At 39.3% G+C, this 19,438-nt stretch overlaps 1 protein-coding gene across 1 annotated transcript in view; it reads right to left on the bottom strand.

The window, feature by feature from the left end:
* The window catches only part of LOC309556811 (uncharacterized protein C8orf34 homolog), a 424,769-nt gene that overhangs the window by 89,523 nt on the left and 315,808 nt on the right, over positions 1-19,438 (bottom strand). Inside the window, exon 11 of the mRNA XM_082259329.1 lies at positions 2,260-2,380. Coding sequence (XP_082115455.1) covers positions 2,260-2,380 — 121 coding nt within the window. The remainder of the gene's footprint in view (positions 1-2,259; positions 2,381-19,438) is intronic.

Here is a 19,438-nt window from a genome sequence, read left to right as displayed (position 1 = left end):
AAAAATCAAATTTCTTCATAAATTTAGGCTAACATATTCTGCTGCATGTCTTTTGTAGAAAAAACAATCCCAATAAGCATATATTGACTGGTTTACACGAACGTTATAAAGTCTATATACTTTGCGATAGATTTATGGAAGTTTTTTTTATTTTATACTAGTAATGGCAGCAATCCGCGACTTAAAGCAGGACTGTGATATTACGGCAGACAGTCTGACACTTTGTGGGAACCAATGACACTAATACAGTGATCAGTGCTAAAAATGTGTAACTGTACTAATGACACTGGCAGGGAATGGGTTAAACATCTAGGGCGAACAAAAGTTTAATTGTGTGCCTAGCCAGTGTTTTTATGTACACAGTGTGATGCTTTTACTAGGGCAAGATATCAATTCTAGTCCCTGCTTTGCAGGGACACAGAATCGGTTCCGTTCCCCCCCTGTCAGAACTGAGATATGTCACATAGACATATTCCAGTTCTCTATGTTTTATTGACGATTGACGGGTGCTGGGGGACGTTGTGTTCTTGGGATCTGCAGATCGGCTTTTGCTGTGAATTATCACAGCAGAAGCGGCCCGCTGGTGGTGTGCGCACGTCCCCTGCAGGCGGAAGTGCAGGATCACGTTTATATATATGTGATCCAGCGCACAGCTGCCGCCATGTAACAGTAAGTGCTGGTTCACACTATAGCGATGTCAGGAATCGCATGTGATTCACACCGCACTGCTCTGCAAATCACATGCAATGTCTGTACGATGCAAATTCAGCTATACAGATTGGCTGAATTCTAATCGCATTCAGACCAAAGCCGTGCAGGACCCTTTTTTTGGTTTGCATGGGTGTTCACACCTATGCGATCTGATTCCTGTCCGAATTGACAGTTCGCACTGCGATATGCGAACTAATCTGGGGGGTCATTACCTTTGTATTGACACTCCCAGGAGTTCACATATGACAGTGTGAACTGCCTGCGAGTCAGGTGCGATGCGAGAACCCGCAGTGGATTTGCAGGGTTCCCGCATCACACCAGTGTGAAACGACACTTAAAGTGAGAAACATCTGATTTAACTCTCTAGAATGAAATATACGCATTGCTGGACTCTGAAGAAGTTATTCTCCTGTGCTGTTTAATTTAAGCGAATTCAAAATTAATACAATCAGCGCAGACTCAAACACCTGCATAGAAAGTAAATAATATTGCAAGCTAAATACTAGAGGAAAATTTCACAATTGCCTTCAATCAGGATAAATAATCAAAACAATGCAGTGCAACGGTATACTATGAATGTCCTTTTAAACAGTAAAAACCCCAAAACCAAAGATAGTAAAAAAAAAAGTCCATGAGGCAATAAAATCTCTGTATGAGGATAAAGGTACTCACTTTCACCCAGGGTGACAACTCCCACCAGCGAAACGGTTAGATTAACGGCTCCCTCATACATTTGACCTCTGATTTAATAGGATGGTTATACACACTTGTCCCACCACAGGGTTTACAAATAAAGAGAGATATTTCTCTTGTCCTTCCTCTCCTCCCCTGGACCTCCGCCAACTGGCACGCCGTGCACTGGAACTCCTCCAACTACCAGGATTTCATCTGCCTATCGGGACCCGAAGCCTCTTAATTTGCAAACCCTGTGGTAGGACAAGTGTGTATGACCATCCTGTTAGGTCAGGGGTCAATTGTATGAGGGAAATGGTTAATCTGTCGGTGGTAGGAGTTGTCACCCTGTGTGAAAGCGAGCACCTTTACCCTCACACTGAGATCTTATTGCTTCATGGATTATTTTTTTTACTATCTTTGGTATTGGGCTTTATACTGTTTAAAAAGGACATTCATAGTATACTATTGCGCTGCACTGTTTTGATCATTTAAGTTAAGTGCGTATTTCTACTAAAGCATCCACATCTCTTTCTCTGAACATTCTGGAAATATACTGCATATGAATCAAAGTTTATAAGAGTCTTCTTTTAAAAATATATTTCTTCATGGGTATCAAGTAGTATTTACACAAGTCCGAAAAATGCCAACTGGAATTACAGAATGACATTTCATTATCAGCTAAAAGGTTTGAAAGTTCCTGTTGCCCAGTTCACTGATAACGCTACTTAAACGATGAGTCAGAACGTTGGAGCAAGGAATAAAACATCTCTGATAACATGCAGATGGCTGTTTTATTTAGCTCATCCTTATCCTCAAATGCTGAACATTTCTCCCTTTCCTCATCCCCAGTAACAAGCAGTTTTCAGCACATACCAGCTAGATGCTTTTCCATGCTCTGCAGTTCCTTTGCGGTTAAAGCTTCTTTCAGAAGTTTTTGGTTAGGTGAGCCCCCACTTCTGGCAGACAAGACTTCCGAGTCCCAGACTGGTTGACGCTGAAAAAGTTCAAAAAGTAAGAAAATGTACTTTTACAAACAAGTTCAAAATTGAAGTAGGAAAGCAATAATTATATGTTCGTTGTATAACAAACTTTCTGGAAACACGTAGCTTCCCATTAAAAGTGTCTGGTGTTCTGAGCACTTTCAGAAATAGGCTGTTATTCTTCTAAAAACATCCGTATTAAGGATGTCCAGCTAAATGTGGTATACACACATCACTTGTCAATTAAGTAGTACTATCGGCCATGCTAGCTATAACAAATTCTATTTTAGTGCATTAAGTGGACGTAAAATATACTAGTCAAGTAAAGGGCATGCAGGGGACATAGAAAAGGCATAGCAAAGACTGTAGAAAGGTGGAATCCGGTGTTTGACCATTCCATTCTTCTAGCAATGTTTTTGTAAGTTAGGTAACAGAATATATTTATGTATATTTGTTGGCATAACCCACTACAAATATACGCTGTATAATATACAAGCAGTGCTAATACTACATTACAGCTTGCTTTACATCTTATTTAAGTATTGCTTTGAAAAGTGCATCTCCCACTGAGATACTAGTCTGAAACATCAAACACAGAATCCATTCCTCTAGACCAGTGATCTCCAAACTTTGGCCCTTTGCTGGTTTCTATCCAGCCCTTGGACATTATTCCTGCCACGGACATCAACAATAGGGGTCAATTCCTGCCACTGACACCAAAAATAGGGCACTGTTTCTCCAACTAACACCAACAATGGGACATAATTCCTCCCACTGACACCAACAATGGGACATAATTCCTCCCCCTGACACCAACAATGGGACATAATCCCTCCCACTGACACCAACAATGAGACATAATTCCTCCCACTGACACCAACAATGGGACATAATTCCTCCCACTGACACCAACAATGAGACATAATTTCTCCCACTGACACCAACAATGGGACATAATTCCTCCCACTGACACCAACAATGGGACATCATTCCTCCCACTGACACCAACAATGAGACATAATTCCTTCCACTGACACCAACAATCTAGCATGATTCCTTCTGCAGACACCAAAGATGGGGCACTATTCCTTCTGCTGACACCAAAGATGAGGCACTATTCCTTCCACTGACACCAAAGTTGAGGTGCTATTCCTTCCACTGACACCAAAGATGAGGTGCTATTCCTTCCACTGACACCAAAGATGAGGTGCTATTCCTTCCACTGACACCAAAGATAAGGCACTATTCCTTCCACTGACATCAAAGATGGGCCACTATTCCTTCTACTGACACCAAAGATAAGGCACTAATCCTTTCACTGACACCAAAGATGGGGCACTATTCCTTCTACTGACACCAAATATGGGGCACTGTTCCTTCTACTGACACCAAAGGTAAGGCACTATTCCTTCCACTGACACCAAAGATTAGGCACTATTCCTTCCACTGACACCAAAGATAGGGCATTGATTACTCACACTGGGCACAGTCCAGTCCCCTAAATTCTGAATGACAGTAAACACTACGCTTCAGATGCTTCAAGGACGATTTTTAAGAACTCAGAGTGTTTATGAACAACTCCTCAATGTCTGTTCCCCATGGCTTCCAGATGTAGAATAGAGTAAATCTAAATGATGTGCACTAAAAAGCAGAGATGGCAATACTTGAGGGCTAGAGTGAAAAAACACTGCTGTATACCACCACAGCATGGAATTCCCATTCTACGCCAGGTTTATATGATTTCATCATCCTCGAGAAACATTTCAGCAAGGGAAGTGATGTTTTCGAGTGTGACTTACGTTTTTGAAAGAGCCCCTTTTCACTTAAAATACTGCTCAAACTTGAAACGCAGCATCCATATGGCAATTATACTAGCCGTATGCTTGCTAAGAAGCACTGGTAACTCTAGAGGGGACCTCTGGATTTTACATTTTACGTTGTATATTGAAGATACAAAATAATAAATTCACTGCTCTTGTCCTATTACATGACCAAAGTGGCAATAACTTTTGACCATACTGTATCTAGAGAAAGGTTGTGTTTAACTTTGATATATTCACACAGTGAGAAAGATTCATAAATCAGGTGTTCTCCATCACAAGAGGAATATTTTGGATTAAAGTACAGGTCAAAAGTTAGTAAAATAAATGATTTTATATGTTTTCTTAAAGTATAGTTAGGTTTTGTTGCTGTCTGTGCCCCCTAATAGGGATAATTACCCTCTCTATTTGTCCTGTTTAATATAAGCATTGAATGTGAAAGTAAAAGAAAATCCCAAATGTTGGGTTGTCCCCAGAAAAGTAAACTTTCCAATGGGGAGAATAATTCTAGTGACCAGGGGGTCCCAAAGAGATTTTCTTAATTTGCAGGGATTTTCTCTCCTTTCCTGTTTTAACAATGGGATAGGAAGGTAAATCTTCCCAATGGGACAAAGATGGCAAAAGTAAAATTTACAGGAATTATACCCTCCCAAACAATATTTTTGCCTATAGTTGTACTTTTAGTTACACAATACGCCACACACACATGCAGTATATTAGTTTTACAAATAGATAAATGACACCTTTCAGACACAGTGGGGTTGATTTAGAAGCTGTTTAAGAAGAGAAGTAAAGGCTGTTCACCTAGCTTAGTACATAAGATAAAGTGGTGTTTACATTAAAATTCCAAACCATATGCAAAGGTAATAAAGAAAACAGAATATCTGCTAGAATAGGACTAGATAATTGAAATGAAAACAGCTTCACCTCATTCACTTTACTGGATGAACGTGCTCTATACCTTTAGTAAATAATCCCACAAATCTCTAAATTAAACCTCTGACACAGCCAGATGGAGGATAAGACATTTCTCTGACTTATTTACCTATGAGCCTATATGTCGGCTTGAGCTACTGAGCTTTGTAAAACAGACCTTTTAAACTAAATTTAGGGGAACCTATGAAAAGGGAACCTAACGTACCGCCTACTAGCTGAAGATGGCAATACATAAATTCATATGCAATATTTCATATTTACCGGTCCAAGAGCTGAAACATTATTTTTTGTTAGTAAAATAAGTACAAAACCTGTGAAAGACCAAGGTTCTTCCTCTGCTCCCCCATCCCTGGGATCAAAACTACACAATGATCATTTTATATCTGTATGTCCCATCAGTAAAATAAATTAATCATTCCAGTTGTGTTTTTCCCATATAAAGTAAATACCTTTAGAACTATTCCTTGAAAAAAAGCCAAATACATACAGTGTTTTTTTTTTATAACAATTTATATTTGATATTGTGTAATCTGACCATTATAAAAGTGATAAAGAACCAGCATGTATTTTACACAATTAGAGGAAATAGAGATGAGGAATAGTTAAAAGTATTTCACTTGATTAATGGAGGACATACTGTATATAAAACTATATTTGAACTCTGAAGGCAGATTTCATAGCAACACTAGCATATATGCTTGGACTATCTGTTCAAACAAAAGAGGAAAGTCATATGTTTCGATTTGTTACAACATCTCGGATCTTTATTTCTTTTTATCATCCTCTTCGCAAAAGAAACACAAGAGATTACGAAACATAGAATCTCCTTCCTGGAAAACGTATCTGCCTCACATATTTGCTTGGAAAAGACAGTAACCTTTATGCGTCAGTGAAAATTACATAAGCAAATCTGTGGTTTAAATTGAGGCATTTGTATTCTACAGTTTCTTAGGTAAACAAATGTGGAGATTAAGTTGTTATAAAAAGATAAATTAAAGTCCATAAACCACCAGCATAAACAATGGAAAGCAAAGTTCATGTGAGTATACTGTATCCTCTGGCTCAGAAATAGGCATATGGCTAAAACGCCCCAGCCTAAGGGGCATAACCAGAAAGGACATAATTAGTTTACTAGTAGCAGAAGTCTCATTTGTGAAGTGTAGAACTATTTTCTTAAAACAAAAGATAGTTACCTGTCATCACTTTTATCCCCTGACATCATAAAGTCAAAGAGCAAGGGGTTTACTTGCCATTTGAAGTAAACGTGTACTTAAATAAAACTTGCTAAATTGCAAGCAGGATTTAAAAGCAGACATTTGCCTTTCAGATATTTTCTTGGGCATCCAATTATGCAAAATTCAGCTAATATACTTCAACCAGCCTACACAAGTCCCAAATATGAGATGTATTTCCAAAAACTGATGCGTTTCGAGAGGAGTCCCCTCTTAGAGGGGATTTTTTTTTTTTTGCTAGAAAACTACTCAAAACTCCAAACATTTTATATATATATATAATTTAGCAGAGACCTTGGGGAATAAAATGGTGGTTGTTGCAATTTTTTATGTCACACAGTGTTTGAGCAGCAATTTTTCAAACGTGATTTTTTGGAAAAAAAAAAACTTAAAAAAAAAAAAACACAATATTTACCCCAATTTTTTTGTATAATGGTAAACCAAGTAAATATAAACCTAACATGTCATGCTTTAAAATTGCGCACACTTGTGGAATGGCACCAAACTTCAGTACTTAAAAATCTTTATAGGCAACGCTTTAAACATTTTACAGGTTGCCAGTTTAGGGGTTACAGAGGAGGTCCTGTGCTAGAATTATTTCTCTCACTCTAATGTTCACATCGATACCTCACATGTGTGGTTTGAATGCCATTTACTTATGCAGGCATGGCCTATGTATGCGTTCATTTCTGCATGCGAGCTCAAGGGGATGGGATTTTTTTTGCTGATTTTATTTTATTTTATTACACTTTCCCTTTATTTATTTTTTTATCACTTTTATTTCTATTACAAGGAATGTAATAGGTAATGCCCCTGTAATGCCCCAATTACAATGGGGCATTACAGGTCCTCTATATGGAGAGATCTGGGGTCTCTAAGTCCCCACATCTCTCCTCGAGGCTGGAAAAATCTCAGGTTTTCCAGCTAACAAAATCGGCAGTGTTTACATCTGCCGACGTGGGAAGGGATGTTGCTTCCGGCCTCTGAGGGTCATGTAGATGGCCAAAGACCATCTGGTCCACAGGCAGCTCTATGGTAAACCACAGTGGGATTTATTCTCTGGCTTCCCGATCCCACGGGTGAGCCCAGAGAACCACAAGAGGGCGGCGGGAGGGGACGGTAAAAGCAATCAAGTGGCTAAACAGCTGTTATGATGGCTTTTACATTGCAGGGAATTGCCTGCTGAAAAAATATATATTTGGATGATGCCTGAAACTGCAGGCATCATCCAGATATCTCAGCTCAAAGTACCCGAGGTCATACGACGTCCACCCAGGGGAAGTGGTTAAATTTCAGGCAGAGTAGGAAAAAAAGTTAGTTTGTGTCCATTTAAGCTATCTGTGCCTCCTTGGAAAGATTTCCCTTCAATTCCTTTCCAGGAGGTGTAAAAAATAGTGAGGTGGTGAGGAGACATCTCTTCAAAGTGAGGGGAATTTGCTTTTTTTGTCACTAATACAGGTGTTCCCACTGGAAGAGTTAACTTCACCTCTTGTTTGATGACAGTAAAATTTTGGATTTCCCATCACTTTCTACCTAATGATAATGGTCACCAGGACAAATAAATAAGACAATAAAACTTTAAAGGGATCATATTCCCATAGTACAGTATCAAACTAAAGAAAAAGTTTTGGCTATACATACACTTTAAAATTCAGAATTCTTACTCTCTTGCATAAAGCTACCATATTGCATGGCTGATACTGACAGAACCAAACATTGGCTGCACAGAAATAAATATTTCTAAGTAGATAGTATCTAATGTTAGGATTAAAAAAAAAAAAAAAAAGATTTGTCATGTTTAAACAATCTCTAAATTGTATTTTTTTTAAGAAATATAGGTAGCCAAGTTTACATGCAAATCTTGACTTAATAAAGGGTCCAAGCCCTCTTTCTTACCAGCACACATAATTTTAACTGAGACTGAGAAGAGTTCAGAACCAGGCTTGCTTTCCACTAAAAGATGTGATATTTTCAAATATTTTAAGCTATCCATAGCTCTGGATTTTTAAATCATTTTGATATGTAGGTATCTTTTTGGCAGGTTTACTTTAACCACCTCCTTCCCAAGCCTATTCTTACAGTTCACTCCAGATGTAAAAATATACTTTTTTTTATAGAAAATTACTTAGAACCCCCAAACAGTATATATTTTTTTTAGCAGAGACCCTATAGAATAAAATGGTGTGTGTTGCAACTTTTTATGTCACACGGTATTTGCGCAGTGGTTTTTCAAATGCAAAAAAAAACACCTTCATGAATTTTAAAAAAACCCAAAACAGTAAAGTTAGCCCAATTTTTTTGTATAATGTGAAAGATGATGTTACACCGAGTAAATAGATACCTAACATGTCACGCTTTAAAATTCTGTCTGCCCGTGGAATGGCAGCAAACTATGGTGCTTAAAATTCTCCATAGGTGACGCTTTAAACGTCTTTACAGGTTGCCAGTTGAGAGTTTCACAGGAGGTCTGATGCTAGAATTATTGCTCTCAGTCCCTTTACATATGCATGGGGGAGTAACGTATACGTTCGCATTTGCGTATAAGCATGGTGGGACGCTTTACATTTTTTTTATTTTACAAATCTCTCCTCTGGCTCCCCATGCAACCGATCAGACCCAGATCGGTCTGATCACCTGCTTCCCTGGCCACTGGTGGCCAGGAAAACAAAGGGGCAGAACTGGAAGTGACAAAATTACTCGTCGCTCCCAGTTTTCAGGGTTACAGAGAGAAGGGAACAACAACCGTTCCTCTCTCTCTGTACAGAGCAGCCATTGCCGCCGACCACATCGCTCCTGGCCTCTACGATGGGACCGGAGAGCCCGTGGGAGGTGGTAGTGGCAGGAGGAACCCCCTTTCGCCACCCACAGAAGTGATTGAGCTAATTAGTTCATTCTAGAGAATCACTGGCTGAAAAGATCACTACTGCGATGATGCCTGTAGGTGCAGGCATTATCCAGCTATAACCACTGAAACCCAAAGACATACAGGAACGTCCATTTGGGGGAAGTAGTTAAAATACATATACAGTTAGGTCCAAATATATTTAGACACAATTTTTATACTTTTGACTCTGTATGCCAGCAGAATAAAATTAAACTAAACAATCGTAATTCATTTGAAGTGCAGACTTTCATCTTTAATTCAAGGGCTTGAACATAAATATCAAGTACAAATTTTAGGAACTGCAACCATTTTTTACACAGTACTCCCCATTTTTAGGGGCTCAAATGTAAATGGACAAATTAATATAATCATAAATAAAATGTTAATTTTTATTATTTTGATGAGAATCCTTCACTGGCAATGACTACCCGAAGTCTGGAACCCATGGACATTACCAAAGGCTGGGTTTCCTCCTTTCTGATGCTTTGCCAGTCTAACTGCAGCTGCCTTCAGTTGTTCTTTGTTTGTGGGTCTTTTTGCCTTCAGCAAGAGAAATGCATGCTCAATTGGGTTGAGATCAGGTGATTGGCTTGGCCATTGCAGAATATTCCACTTCTTTTCCCTCAAAAGCTCCTGAGTTGATTTTGCAGTGTGTTTTGGATCATTGTCCATCTGTACTATGAAGCACTGTCCAATCAACTTTACTGCATTTGGCTGAATCTGGGCTGACAGTATCTCTCTAAACACTGCAGAATTCATCTGGATGCTTCCGTCTTCTGTCACATCATCAATGAACACCAATGACCCAGTGCCACTGGAAGCCATGCATGCCCATGCCATCACACTGCCTCCACCATGTTTTACAGATGACGTTGTGTGCTTTGGATCATGAGCTGTTCCAAGCCTTCTCCATACTTTTCTTCCCATCATTCTGGTACAGATTAATCCTAGTTTCATCCGTCCAAAGAATGCTTTTCCAGAACTGGTCTGTCTTTTTTGTATGTTTTTTTGGCAAAGTCTAATCTGGCTTTTCTATTCTTCAGGCTTATGAATGGTTTGCTCCTCGTGGTGAATCCTCTGTATTTGCTCTCACAAAGTCTTCTCTTGATTGTAGACTTCGACAATGATACGCCCACCTCCTGGAGAGTGTCCTTTACTTGTCTGGATGTTGTGAATGGGTTTTTCTTTACCATAGTGAGGATACTGCGATCATCCTCCACTGTTGTCTTCCATGGACGTCCAGGCCTTTTTAGGTTGCTAAGCTCACCAGGGCATTCTGCTTTCCTCAGAATGTACCAAACTGTTTATTTTGCCACTCCTGTTGCTGCAATCTCTCTGATGTATTTGTTTTGCTTTTGAAGCCATACAATGTCCTGCTTCACTTGTGTGGACAGCTCCTTTGAATGCATGATGTAAGTTCACAGCAATAGATTCCAAATGCAAATACCACACTTAGAATCAACTCCAGACCTTTTACCTGCTTAACTGATGAAGAAATAACGAAGGAGTAGCCCACATCTGGCCATGAAACAGCTTTTGAATGAATTGTCCAATTACTTTTGGTCCCTTGAAAATGAGGGGTGGTTATTGTTAAGAGCTGTAATTACTGTCAAATACAATGGTTCGCAGTGAAATACCATTTCTTCAGATTGCCATATTCATTTGTGACAGTTATTCAATGCAAAATCTCATATATCTATATATACATATTTAACGCAAACATACATAATTATGAATTATATGCATATGTTTTAATCTTTGTACACCAAGGAAATATAGGAGCTGACTTGTTCTTGAGGTCATTCTGATCCTTCAGTCACCATTTACTGAGCAACTGGAAAGTAACAGACATACAGTATGCATATCAGTTGTCAGGACATTGATGAGTTCTTGTTTCTTCTGGCTTTGTGACAGCCTGAACAGCCAATCAGTTCCTCTCCCTTACACAGATCTATTGTGAAAGTGTACAAGTGGTAGTGAGAAACTGCAGGTTATAGTGACCATTTTGGCTCTAAATGATGTGGTGCATCCCAATTTAAAAATGGAAGAGCAGCCTCTAGTGTCTACTAGTGGTGCTACCAGTCTAGTATTCCCTTGAGGCCCTAAGACTACCTAAACTTCCAATGCACTTGCTATTCCCAAAGGTCAAGTATGAAGACTGGGAAATACCTGATAAACTGTTTACTCCTCTCAAACATTTTGCAGTCCAATACCCATTTAAGGAGTTCTTTAAGAAGTGGTGCATTCCCACTGTTAATGCCGCAGTGTCCCATCCAAATAAAGCACTGTAGAGGTTGTGCCAGTGTTTAAAGACCCCATAGATAAAAGTTTGGAGATTCTTCCAAAACCTTGTTCTCCCTTGCAGGTGCTGTATTGCAACCTGCCATGGCCGTGATACTAGGTAGGCAAACATTAGGAGAATGGACTAGAGTCATGAAAAGGGATCCAACTTCCCTTTTCATGAGCTGCACATGCCCTTTAACCACTTAAAAATCGGGCAATGCCCAGGCCAATTTTTAGCTTTCAGAGCTGTCACACTTTGAATGACAATTGTGCGGTCATGCAACACTGTACCCAAAGGAAATATTTATCTTTTTTTTTCCACACAAATAGAGCTTTCTTTTGGTGGTATGTATTTACCACTGGGTTTTTAGTTTTTGCTAAATAAATAAAAAAAGACTATTTTGAAAGAAAAACACTTTTTTAGTTTCGGTTAAAAGATTTTACAAATAAATAATCTTTCTTCATAAAATTAGGTCAACATGTATTCTGCCACATAAAATAACCCAATCAGTGTTTAATTTTTAGTCTGTAGGAAAGTTATAGAATCCACAAAGTATGATATATACAGTATATCTTAAAAGTGATCAATCCTGATGTGCTGGCGGCCTAAGACGGTGCAAATAGTAGATAGTCCAAGGTATTTAGTAAGAGGAATAGCGACTTTTTTGAAGTTGTAATTTTTGTCACAATTATTTGAAAATTTTTTTTTTTTACATACGGTCACCAGTGCAGTACAGCGTTATCATATAATAGCTGATGTGGTGGTAATCAGGGACACTGAACTGCTGATAGTATGTAAGAAAAAAAAAATATATAATTTTTATCAATTTAATTTTCCTTTTTTTTTCTAACACACTGTGACCAGAGCAATACAGTGTTGCCATAGCAATACTGTACTACTCTAGGGGAAGTAATCAGGATTTTTTTTATTGATTTTTTTTTTTACACATTACGAAAATGAATTTCATTGGTATAAGAAACTATTTTTACTGAATTAAACTGGTTCATTCAGTGCACTTTGTTGTGATTAGCTGTGCTTTGCCAAAGCTAATTACATGGTACAGATGGGCTGTGATTGGCCCTGTCTGTACCATGTGATCACTGTGACCAATCACAGCTAGCAACACAGGAAGAAGAAGCAAGAAAGGAAGACATCTATTATTTACAATTGTCATGTGATCTACTGTTCACATGGTACTGGCAGCAGGCTAGTACAGTGATCAGTCATCGACTGTGTCCTCCTGTGTAATATGATGTCTTCCCAGAACAACACTGCTCCCGCCCAGCCTATAGTACAATGACAATGAAGTTGTTAAGGGACAATGCCTCTTTAGGGCTGTTTTCTCAGAGAAGGAGTCTCAAGCACTTTTTTTGTAGCCAAAAGTATGAGATAAAAAGTGGCTAAAAGTGTGCGAACCCTGGTGGGGATGTCCAACTTGAAAGTCTTTGTTACAACACCAGAGCGTGCACAACAAATGCAGGTTGTTTCCACATTAAAGCACACTCGTGTTTAGCGCCTGAAGCATACTAGTGACAGGTTGTAGCAAAGCTGTCTATAGTATAATTATTTAGCCAGGCTTCTATGGGGATGCAAAGGGCCCACAGGTATGGCCAGAGACGTAACTAGAACCTTCAGGACCCCGGTGCAAGAAACCATGAAGGACCCCCCAGGCCCCTGGCCGGGGCCCTTCCCTTCAAGCCTGGGGCTCTTCCCACTTATCCTGGGGCCCTTTACTCCCATTGTGGGGGCCCTTTATTACGGTCCCACAGCAGGACCCTTTCACAAGTTCTGCATTGGGCCCCCTTCCTGCCTTCTTGGGGCCTTCCCATGGTGGTGGAATGGCAGGGCCCGGTTGCAAGTGTGACCGTTGGGATACTGGAAGTTCACCCACTGGTGTTAGTTTTTATTTTTTGGTATTTTAATTGTATTATTTTTTATCATTTTATTTTATTTTTTTACATTGTCACTGACTATGACTCTGTCCATTCAGAAAAGGAAGGAGCTGGTAAATTACATATTTACAGACCCCTTCCTGGTTCTCTATTGTGACACATCCCCTGCAGCAGCCAGCAGGAGTACAGTGGGGGGTCAGCACAGTGGGGGGGACCAGGGGAGCACACAGGGCTGAAGGTAAATCTAAAGGAAATTGAAAAAGAACATTTTATAATGTTCGACCAGCTTAATGCATGCTGGGTGTGGGAGGGGTTATATCTGACTTGCTATTGATTTTGTTTTCCATTGTCCAATACATACAGTTGGTGGTAATATAACCCAATTGTCTCTTTATCCTATGTCCCTTAAACGTTAAGAAAAATATTATTTTATCGTTCAGAACAAAAATCCAATTTTCCCTACCAAAATATCTATTATTCAGTTCCTCTGTGTTTTTATACTTTTCACACCACAAACATTGTAGGGGTAGAAAGATGACACCAATTTCTCTAATATGATTAAGGAATAGATTAAGGAATCACCTCCATGCTCTGGCCTGCTGACTGGATGATACAGGAGCAGTAGGATACTAAAAAGGCAATCTATGTGAGCAACCTATTGTAAGCATTATTCCCAAGCTTAGAAGGATGAAGTGCAGTCCTTTCCTAATGTGAGTAGTGCTGTGCAGGGCAGCATTTGAGGAGGCGAATATCAAGACATCTGAAGAGCATATGCTAGCTACAAACATATTTAATAATTTTGTACCAAAAACATTCAAAAACTGGAGTGAAGGGTATATTTACTAAACGTTATTGTGAAACACACACACACAAACACAGGCAAATTTGGCTAGAAATAGTTATTAATTTCATATGTGGTACATCTGCTGATTTAACATACCAATACTGAAAATACCAAGCCATTGTATAGAACAAGAAAAAAGCAACTTCAAGTGTAGGATTGGAGAAACATCCCTCTTTTCAGACCAAGCTTTTTTCTGTATGAAGAAAAAAAAAAACAGGAACATAGAAGGACAGGTAGCTCATTATGTTGTAGGAGTGCGATTCCCAAAAAAACTTTTAATTAGGTTTAGCCATCATCCCGAGAAAGTATTTGGTGCCTCAAGCCAAGTGGGTTTGGGACTTTATTGGCTGAATACAACGATGTTTGGTTTTGTACAATTTATTCAAAAAAGTTTGACAACATACATATATGTATAATAAGTAAAATTTAATAGGTGTATGGGTTATAGACTCATAGGTGATAGTGAGTCAAGTAAGAAGTTCTGTGACATAGTGATATGGTGACAGTGGTATATCTCTCTATCTGTCCACGCTTCTTGTTTTAGCGTGGGATCCGTATGGAGAATATCCTGGGTTCCTACGCGTTTCGGCGTGCTGCCTTTATCAAGGAGGTTTTGTCCACCATATCTGTAGATATAGTAGGTAGATGACCCTGTTATGGAATTAGTTTTCCTGTATGTGATCATGGGGTTCTCCGGGACCAGGTCCTTAATAATAGGGTCTTCTGTAAGTATAGACTAATTCTTTTGCAAAATATTTTTGATTTTTTGGTGTTCATTCGAGAACCTCATTATAATCCTTGTAAGTTGTTGATTTTTCGTATTGTCCTTTGATGTGTCTTTTTTGAATAGTATTTCTTGTCTATCCCTCTTCTGGACTTTGTTGAAGGCTTTCTTGAGGCAAGTTTTTGTGTATCCTCTTTCTTGTAATCTGATGTTCAAGTCGTCAGCTTCTTTTTGGAATTCAGACTCATTTGTGCAATTCCTTTTTAATCTGAGGAACTGACTATATGGTATGGATCTTTTGAGGGGTTCGGGGTGGAAACTGGTGGCTTGGAGTATTGTGTTACCGCCGTCTCCTTTCTGTATAATGTTGTCATTAAGTTTCCTTCTGCATCCTTGTATATGTATGTGTCCAGGAAGGGGACTCTAGTTCTGCTGTATGTCATGGTAAAGAACATATTGTGGTTATTTTGGTTCATTTTTTCCAGACATTCCTCAATCAGGTTTTCCGGTCCATTCCATATCAATAATATGTCATCCAGATATCTCTGCCATAACATGATGTTCTTAGTATATTTTGTGTTTCCTTCTGATGTCAAGAATTCCTGTTCCCATTCCGCCAAATATATATTGGCATACGAGGGTGCACAGCTAGTGCCCATAGCAACCCCGCAAACTTGCAAATAATAGGTGCCACAGAATGAGAAAGTGTTATGATTCAATATGAAATCAAGCATGCTTAGGATGAAATCATTACATTTTTTATAGTGCTTACTCTGGTGATTCAAAGTTTTTTCTACTGCTCTTAAGCCTTAAGAGTGGGGGATGTTATTATATAGTGCCTCTACGTCGATTGTAACCAAGATGGCATGCTTTGGTATGGTTAGGCCCTCCAATATCTGTAGTAAGTGGACCGTATCTTTGGTATAAGATACTAATTGTGTGATGTGCGGTCTAAGGTAGGCGTCTATAACTTGGCTGGCTTTTTCCGTAATATTCCCGTTGCCCAAAATTATCGGTCGTCCAGGAGGGTCAATTGGATTTTTGTGTACTTTGGGCAAGGAGTAGAAGGTAGGGATTCTGGGATGCTTGGTTCTAATAAATTCCCAAAGTGTTTGTGATATGGTTTTATCGTTGTATGCACGGTCCACCAATTTGTAGAATTCCAGGTTGAAGGTACCAATCATAAGGGGCCAGATGGGTTTATAACATTTTCTGTTTTCCAGTATCCTTAAACATATTTGTTTATAATGTTCGTTGTCCATGACAACTACGTCCCCCCCTTTGTCCGAGGGTTTTATTGTGATCTGATCATTCTCCTTTAGTTCCCTCAGAGCCTTCTTTTGTTGCTTGTTCAAATTGGTAGATTTAGTCATTTTACGTAGATTTTCAATGTCTTTGGTAGTTTGCCTAACGAACAGGGCAATTGTTGGGTTGGTGTTAAGGGGTGGCAATTTATGCAATTTTTTTCGGAAAGTTGTATTGTTTCTTCCGTATTTTCCTCCTCACTATCTGTGGATGAGTCAGATTCCTCCATCTCATCAAGTCCTCCTTCTACTAGTAATACATTGAGATCCCTAATAGCCCGGAATTCTGCAGCGGTAAGTGCCATAGGTGGTTCTGTAGTTGTAGGTTTTTTATTGTGCATCACTTTGAGTAGCAGGTTCCGTGCGAATAGATTGATGTCTTTGACTGCCTCGAATTTGTGCATACTTTGGTTCGGGCAGAAAGAGAGTCCTAGAGAGAGGACTTCCCTTTGTACCAGTGTCAGGTTTTGGGAGGAGAGGTTAATGACATTTAGTCCCTCTGTTCCTCTTGTCTTGACTCCGGGGGTTCTTGGGTCAGTGGTATCCTTTTCTGTGTTTTGGTCTTTTCTTTGCCTAAAAAAAACCCCTTTTGTTGTTGTTTCGGGTCTTCGTCTTTTTTCCTTTGCGATCTGCTAAAGATCTGATGGTAAGTAGTCGGTCTGTTTGATGCTGATATTTCTGTTGTCTCAAGTTCCTGGGTACAGGTTTCTCCTTGCTCGTTAGTGGTTCCCCATTCCCTTCTGTCATGGTTTCTTTGTGGATCCTGTTGGTTTTTTTTTTTTATGATAATTTCTTCCTCTGCCTCTGTTGGCCTCTGTACCTGAATTGTAGGATGATGAATCAGATGATTGGTAGTAATTGGTGTTCCTGGGAAATCTATTTTTATTTCTATTTTGTCTAGTTGCATTGGACCATTTGTATGCCCGGTCTTGGGTGAATGCGTTTTTATCACGTCAATACTTCTTTTCCTTTTTTTGTAGAATCTCCTTACTGCGTTCTTCTAGGTGGATTTTAAGTTTTTTCTCCTGTTCACTGTACAGGGTTGCCGTTTTGAGAGGGGAAATTTGTTCGTAGATTGATTTGATTTCATCATCTAAGTTTTTAATTTGTCTCAGGTATTCTTCCTGAAGAAGTTTCATGAGGTTTCGTGAACACTCGTTGAGTTTATTTTCCCATTCCTTCTTCATCTGTACAGTGACGTTATCCAGGGTGGGGAATATTTGTATGCATGGCCTGCTGGATTTATGTTTTCTTTGATATATCTATCGAAGGAATGTATGTGCCAGTGTAAGGCTGATTTCCTCTCAAGGTGTTTCTTGAGGTTGGAGAATAATGCCAAAATGTCTGAATCAAGTTGTTCTTTTTCTTGGAACCTGCTCTGTATCCCCTGCATCAGGGAGTCCCACTCTGTGCCTACCAAGTCCTCCATTGTATCCTTATTCTTATCTGTATGGGTATTTTCCAGGTCTTTATAAAGCTACTACATGCATTGATGGTCTCCCTCTTTCTTCAATGGAATTATAAATGAGCTTCCCTTCTTTTTGTTCACTGATAGAACAAACGGGACAAGACTCTGACAGCACCCCTAGTGGGTTACTTTGGTACTACAGCAAAACACCCCAAGTAAGTAACCATTGAGGACACATACAAAACCAAGCCAGCCACAAACAATATAAATATGTAACAGGGTCATCAGACCCCAACAAGTACTAAACTATGTTCGTGTCAATATCAGAATAGATTGGATCAAGACTGGGACTGTGTCCCCCCACTGGCGGTTATAAAGTACTACATAGACAGTAAGTACCTCTAAGTTACACATACTGTATCTGTAATACCAAAACTATGTCCAAATACTTACCATTATCACATATTATATACTCCAGCAGCAGTGTCCAACCCTTAATTCCTGTGTGGAAAAAAAGGGTCAGAAGCAAGGCTCAAGAGCAGACCTCATATTAGCAAGTATGTATCTCATTATTCGACCAATATGAAAAAACTTTTCAATTGGAAATATAATATATACTAAATCATTTATCTACCTACTATATCTACAGATATGGTGGACAAAACCTCCTTGATAAAGGCAGCACGCCGAAACGCGTAGGAAACCCAGGATGTTCTCCCTACGGATCCCACGCTATAACAAGTAGCTTGGACAGATAGAGAGATATACCACTGTCACCATATCACTATGTCACAGAACTTCTTACTTGACTCACTATCACCTATGGGTCTAAAACCCATACACCTATTATATTTTACTTATTATATATATATATATATATATGTATGTTGTCAAACTTTTTTGAATAAATTGTACAAAACCAAACATCATTGTATTCAGCCCATAAAGTCCCAACCCCATTTGGCTTGAGGCACCAATTCCTTTCCAAATAGGTAGCTCATTATAGCAGTCTTTCAGTTCTAACTATCCAAAGCTGGTCAAACACTAATCAGCCATAACATGACCACTAACAGGTAAAGTGAATAACATTGATTATCTTGTTACAATGGAATCTGAAAGTGGGTGGGATATATGAGGCCGGAAGTGAACATATTATCCCTGAAGCTGATGTGTTGGAAACAGAAAAATTGTGCAAACATAAGTATTTGTGAGACTTTGACAAGGGCCAAATTGTAATGGCTAGACATCTGGGTCAAAACATCTGCAAAATTGCAGCTCTTGTGGGCTGCAGTGGTCACAACTGGCCAAAAGTGCTTCAAGGAAGGAAAATCAGAAAAACAGCAACAGGGCCATGGACGGCCAAGGCACACTGATGTATGTGGGGAGCGAAGACTGGCCCTGTAGTCCGATCCATTATAAGAGCTACTATAGCTCGAATTGCTGAAAAAGTTAATGCTAGTTCCAATAGAAAGATGTCAGAACACATAGTGCATTCGCAGTTTGTTGTGTATGGGACTACGTAGCCACAGATGGGTCAGGGTGCCCATGCTGACCTGTGTCCTTAGTCAAAAGCACCTACAATGGGCTTGTGAGCATCAGAACTGGACCACAGAGCAATGGAAAAAGGTGGCCTGGTCTGATGAATTTAAGAATTGTTTGAGGAACACAACAACGAGTTTAAGATGTTGACTGGCTTCCAAATTCTCCAGATCTCACTACAATCCAGTGCTGGAGAAACAAGTCT

The sequence above is a fragment of the Pelophylax lessonae genome (genome assembly GCF_965119305.1).
Source record: "Pelophylax lessonae genome assembly, chromosome: 5".
NCBI lineage: Eukaryota > Metazoa > Chordata > Amphibia > Anura > Ranidae > Pelophylax > Pelophylax lessonae.
The sequence above is the reverse complement of the archived record's forward strand: the minus strand, read 5'-3'. Positions and strand labels throughout refer to the sequence as shown.